The 6,326-nt window shown below is 42.0% G+C and overlaps 1 protein-coding gene across 1 annotated transcript; it reads left to right on the top strand.

The window, feature by feature from the left end:
• Positions 1–798: 798 nt before the first annotated feature.
• LOC139312936 (vomeronasal type-2 receptor 26-like) lies at positions 799–1,749 on the top strand. The gene has a single exon (XM_070938165.1). It carries the CDS (start codon positions 799–801, stop codon positions 1,747–1,749), a length of 951 nt encoding a protein of 316 aa, XP_070794266.1.
• The last annotated feature ends 4,577 nt before the right edge of the window (positions 1,750–6,326 follow it).

A 6,326-nucleotide genomic window follows, 5' to 3' on the forward strand; every position in this document is an offset into this window, starting at 1 on the left:
ATATTTTTCAGCAAAAGCTTTCAGTTCACAGATATAAACTGCCCTGGCCACAGAGGCACCTTTCCCGATCCTCAGCAGTTCCATGCAGGATAGCTTTAGGGCAGAATTTATGAATGTCCAACTTGGATTTCCACTCCTACTCTAACCTCCTATTGGAAAAAGCGCCTTCCACTCTTTCGTGAGGAAGTGGGGTGTGTGGTCCAAGCTTTAATTTTTATTATTTATATTATGCTTCTTCTGTCACCACTATCAACCTCTGAGTTAATAGACCTGCCAGGGAAAGAGGACATTCATCCTGGAAGTGCACAGTGGAAATGGAAATGCACAGTGAAAGGACAGCTGGAACTGGATAAATCCTTGTCTCTGGCTAATCCATTCTCAGGATCATCATAAACAAAGGATTATTTGCTCTTTTTAATTCCCCATAAATAGCATAGGGGACATTTTATTTATTTATTTATTTATTTATTTATTTATTTATTTATTTATTTATTTATTTATTTATTTATTTATTTATTTATTAAGCTTATATGCCGCCCTCTCTCTGGAAGGACTCAGGGCGGCTCACAGCAATAAAAACAGATAAAATCAATATTAAGTGTTAAAAACCATTAAAACTCCCCTTAAAAACCCCTTCAGTCCAATCCAGCCTTGCGGAATAACCATGTCTTAAGGTCACGGTGGAAAAAGCGCAGGTCAGGGGCCACCCGGAGCTCCAGGAGGACATTACTCCCTTTGTAGGTAGGTCAACAGCAAAATGGCAACACTCATATCATTTATGTGGGAGGAATAATCTGCATGGTACTTGCTGAAGGAATCCTTAGACAAAGACTTTTGATTTCAGATGCAGGTCGCTGTGAACCCTGCCCAGAAGACCAATTTCCCAACACAGACAAGGACCAATGCATTGCCAAGATGATCCACTTCCTTTCCTATCAAGACACCCTGGGATACACCTTAGTTTCTCTTGCTCTTTTTCTCTCAGTAATCACTTCTGCAGTCCTGGTGATTTTCTATAAACATCATGACACACCAATTGTCAAGGCCAACAACCGAGATCTCACCTACATCCTCTTGGTCTCCCTCTTGTTCTGCTTCCTCTGCTCCTTCCTTTTCATTGGTCAACCTGGGAAGGTCACCTGTCTTATACGACAATCTGCCTTTGCCATTCTCTTTTCTCTTGCAGTTTCCTCTGTGTTGGCAAAGACTGTTATGGTGGTTCTGGCCTTCATGGCCACCAAGCCAGGCAACAGGACAAGGAAACTCTTAGGAAAACCACTGACCAACTCCATTGTCATAGCCTGTCCCCTGATCCAAGCACTTCTTTGTGCCACCTGGCTGGGAACCTCTCCTCCATTTCCCAGCTGTGACTTTCACTCCTTGTTTGGAGAAATCATCTTGGAATGCAAGGAAGGCTCAGCTTTAATGTTTTACATTATCCTTGCCTACTTAGGTTTTTTGGCCTTCATCAGTTTCACAGTGGCCTTTCTAGCTAGGAAATTGCCTGATAGTTTTAATGAAGCCAAGTTCATTACTTTTAGCATGCTGGTCTTTTGCAGTGTTTGGATCTCCTTCCTCCCCACCTACCTGAGCACCAAAGGGAAATTCATGATGGCTGTGGAGATTTTCTCCATTTTGGCCTCTGGAGCTGCTCTCTTGGCTTGTATCTTTTTCCCCAAATGCTACATTATTCTACTGAGGCCGGATCTGAATTGTAGAGAAAATATAGTAAGAAACAAGAATTTCTAACTAATGCAAAGGCAAATATAAATGCCTCATTTATATTTGTCTTTCAGGCATGTTTAGAATCTGATTTTTTTAAAAAAAAAAGTTGACAAGAAGGAGGAACATGTCCATTAAAAAATTCCTTCTCATGTGCTGCAATTGGTTACATGTCCGGTCCCATAGATTTCTATTGGGATGCTGCCATTCTGGTGGGAAGGGGACGCTTGGGGAGGGGGTTGTGCAGGGTTTCATTTGCATTGCTTTGCTGTACCTTGTGGGAAAAAGGGAGTGGGGAAGGAATGTGCCTTAGGTCATTTTAGGGCGGGGGAAGGAATGTGCTTTGAGCCATCTGCTTTATCTCACCACTAGAGAAAGTGAAATTGAACTGCCTGGGAGTTGACAGTTATCACCATCTCTACCTGAGGTTCTCAAAACATCTTCGCTCCTTGGGATTGGCACAATGTTGAACTGGACATTGGGAGGGGCTTTGCTTGTAGCAGTTTAGCCTAACGCTTTGAGTGGGAAACTTCAGTTCCTTCCTACATTTCCTTTGCTATCACTGTCTTTCAATAAAAGTTACTTTTGAAACAATAATTGTTTCAAGAGTTCTGCTTTCTTGAGAAGACTGGTGAGGCAGGACCTTACATGACAATTTACCTGTGGTCAGCAACGATCCTCCAGTCTTTGTTTATCGTGTTTTCAAAGTGTCCTCAGTGATGTCCAGTGCCCTGATTTGATGGGAATCTTTTTCATAAAGATGTTTTCATTATTACAAGGAGGGAATTTTCTCATTTTATTCCTTTTAATTTAGTTCAATTTTTAAGTTAGTATTTTAAAGGGATGTGCTCAGTATTCATGTTTTTAAGCAAATATGGTTGTTTCCTTAAATATCTGAGGCATTATAGAATTGTCTACCACTATTCAATGATTTTTCAAATGGTAGAGTTTAAATCCCTCTCACATCCAGATCTGCTATAGTTCCTCATCAATGTCAGGCAGAATTTTCCTGAGATGGATGAGCAAAGTATGTCATAACTGTTTGCATTATATTAATAACCTCTCATGATATTTCATCTCTTGGACATCCTTGGTGAACGAAGATGGTCTATCAGATCTTTGCGCAAAGAGAGTCTGCAGAGAAATAATTTGACCCAGGATCACAATCTAATTTCCTTAATGAATACATGTTACTAGCAACGTCAACCAGGGCATGAGAGTCATCCCAGCTTTGTAATTTAAGTCAGGAGGCATCTGTCAATCACCCAGTCCTGTGACATGCAGTTATTTAAAAGTGATAACCGGCACCTTGAATGGTGCCTTGGAGGAAACTGAGGGCCACTGCAACTTATTGCAACAGAAGTCTGAAATGGGTGAATCTAGAAGGGTCCAACATTGTGGGCTTCATCTTGGACCAGCTGCAGTTTTCAAGGGGTCTTCAAGGGTAGCCCTAATGCAAGAACATTGCAGCATGAAACAGTAGAGAATGTTCACAGCTCAGGTTTAGATTGTGGCAGTGGTTTGTTTTCCAATGAGATTTGATTATTGGTTTTCTGTCCTGCATTTCATTCCACAGTGGTTTTTGGATGGAGGGGGCCTGAAGGATTAAGCAGTCGTAATAGTCACAAAAACATTACAATTGGTTCTTGTTGAGCAATGATGATGAAAAGGTAACTTTGCAACTTAGCACATTGACAACATTGGAATGTTTGTAAGCATACAAAAACTGAAGTCATAATTCTTGCAACAGTTTCACTTGGCAAACACTTCTGACATGATTTTCAAAGCAGCCACCACTGATCCCATTTAATTATGGTCACATAGAAAATAGTGAGCACTTCTGTAATTGTGCCATGCAGCTGTGTTTGATGGTTGATGACATTATAGACCACCAAGAGGTCATATTGAGCCAGAATGGATGCACTGGCCTCATCCTGCTCCTTCCAAAGTTCATCTAAAAGTTCAACTCATGCCATTTCCATCCCATTAAAGGCCTGAACTTTCACAGAAATCAGGATTTATCAAAGTTCCACTAAAATTGACCAGTATGGTAGGACCCATGAATTGTTTCTTGAATATTAGCCAAACCAAGTAATCATTCATAGGTGGATGAACACATCCATCTTTCAAGGATGAATTCATGCTGGGAATCTCTCAAGTGTAGCTTTGTTCCCAAGAACTCCTGACTTTCTGCCTCCACTCTTCCACCCCTCTTGCCTCCATCGCCTCTGTTGCTCTCATGCAAGTTGACTCTCCACTGCTCAATTTCGTTCTGTTTAACAAACTTAACCTGTTGGAGGAGTGGCAGAACCTGGGCATGGAGTTAAAAGAGGAATCAGCCACAAATAAACTAAGTCCAATCCCTCATGAATTCCATTAACCCTTATGTAATACCAAGATAGTGTTAAACATTAATTGAGAAAGTTACTGCTTGTATGATGAGAAATTAATCAGTCTAGTTGGAAGTTCATGTCTGATCCAAATGTTTTGCACCTGACAGAACATTTACAAAGACCTAGCTGGCCAAAGTCAAGGCCATCGCCATAGAAACCAGTAATGACCAGAGGGAGTGACTTCTATGACCTGCAAAATTGATTCGTTGGGGACTGTGACTGATGACACACCTTGGGGGGAGGGGGAAACAGGGTCAGAGGCAAGACATAAATTGAGTGAAATTGGCTTCACTTGGTCCGTGCTGACATGATTCACCTAATAAACAACTGGATTTTTCTTGAAACTTTGCTTGAGGCTCCTGTTCTTATTAGGCAGTGGTCGGAACCTTGACAGACAATCCGTCAGGCTGATTGAAGAAAGGGGATCTCTTGGATATTCTGGCATTGGGACGAAGCCTATACCACTTACTACCTTGAAAGGGGTTAGTTCCGTGCTACTGTGAACAGCATTATTGTACCCGACCTCAGCGAATGGCAAGAGGTCTAATGCCTAATTGGACTGCTGGTAGTTCACGTAACACCTCAGGTATTGCTCTACCATGGCATTCAGTCTCTCTACCCTCCCATTGGTGCTTGGATGAAAGACCAAGCTAAGACCTTGGGATGACCCAATGGAATGCAGGAACTCCCTCCAGAATTTAGTCATGATCTGCACTGTGATTTATTTGTTATTTATTTATTGGTTCGATTTATATGCTGTCCTTCTCCGGAGACTCAGGGCAGCTTACAATGCGTTAAGCAATAGCCTTCATACTTCTGTATATACCTGCTTAGTATACCTGCTTTTGGCCCCCACTAAGCGGAGACTTATTCTCCAAGCAGGCACACTTCTTTCTTGAGATAGGTACCATTCTGCTCCTTGAGCAGAAACTATTAGTCCAGGAAGATCCTAGAGTGAAGAAGAGTCCTAAGCATTACAGTTCAATGTCATGATGAACCAAAGATGAAAAATTCCACTTCTGGGAGAACCAATCGTGCACAGCTCCCTGTTTTTGCTAGGATTCAAGCTGAGACTCTCCCTTCCCATCCTACCTTCATGCACAAGGGCAAAACCTTCATAGCACCGCTTGGTCAATCGGTGGTTGTACAACTGAATATCATCAGCATACAAATGATACCTGACCTCAAACTGAAAAGGCTTTCCAGATGGATCCTGAAAGTCAATGGATTTGGCTCAGTCTCACTCCTGCAACCAACACTGAATGGAACCACCTTCAGGTGAAGGAGAGTCTCACATAACACTATATACCCATTCTTTGTTATCCCAGTTTCTGATTTCATTCACTGCCATGTGGTTATGAAAAAAAATGGTTACGCCATCCAAGCATTGGCATGACTGCTCACAGTTACAAGGGGACAACTGATAGTTGTATGCCACCAAACCCCATGACTCTCACACTAGCTGACCAACTATGGCCCAGGCCAAACTCCATCTTGTTTCCAGGGGGTCAGTTTCATGGAGGTCAGATTCACAACTTCAGCATGACTCCCTCTATCCTGTGCATTACAAGACACATAAACATGTTTTTCCATTCTGGTGAATGAGAAGCTATTGCTCCATAGGTAGAACAATTGCTTTTCCTTGCAATTATCAGAAGTACAGTAATTCATAGTGTGTCCCCTGTGGATTTCTCAATACAAAATCTTACAAAATCAACCCTGCTTTAAAAAATAATATCTCTGAGTTCTTAAGATGAAGGCAGAAGATGTCACCTTAGGCTGCCTTGCAAAGAGCTAATTCCTGGGTTTCAGGAGACTTGAATGCCTTTTTTCCTCTATGCTCATGGCCCAAACACAGGTAAGAGGAAGCATTGTTGCTATAAATTTATCCTGGTGCCATCCAGGTGCCACAGGTGGTGTCTGCTGTACTAATGTTCCAGTGAGATTTCAGGAGCAACCTTCAAATGAGTTTCTGCACAAAGTTTCTTCTCTAGAAGGGAAGAAGACAAGAAAGATGGGGCAGGAGTCATGCTACTGCTGATGCCCTTCCTGCTTCTATCTCCAACTTCTCTGAAAAGGCTGCAAACCATATGTGTGTGAAGAAAGACTGGGCAGGAGTTATGCTACTTCTGATGCTGATGCTCTTCTGGCTCCAACTACAGCAAAGAGGCTGCAAACCATGTGTGTGTTCAGGGATTATATCGAATCAGA

This window comes from Pituophis catenifer, unplaced genomic scaffold (genome assembly GCF_029215685.1).
Source record: "Pituophis catenifer annectens isolate HBS135680 unplaced genomic scaffold, rPitCat1.0.hap2 SCAF_1, whole genome shotgun sequence".
Lineage (NCBI taxonomy): Eukaryota > Metazoa > Chordata > Lepidosauria > Squamata > Colubridae > Pituophis > Pituophis catenifer.

Bases quoted from the DNA above. Each gene is read 5' to 3' on its own strand.
- LOC139312936 (XM_070938165.1), top strand. From the start codon at position 799: ATGGTACTTGCTGAAGGAATCCTTAGACAAAGACTTTTGATTTCAGAT.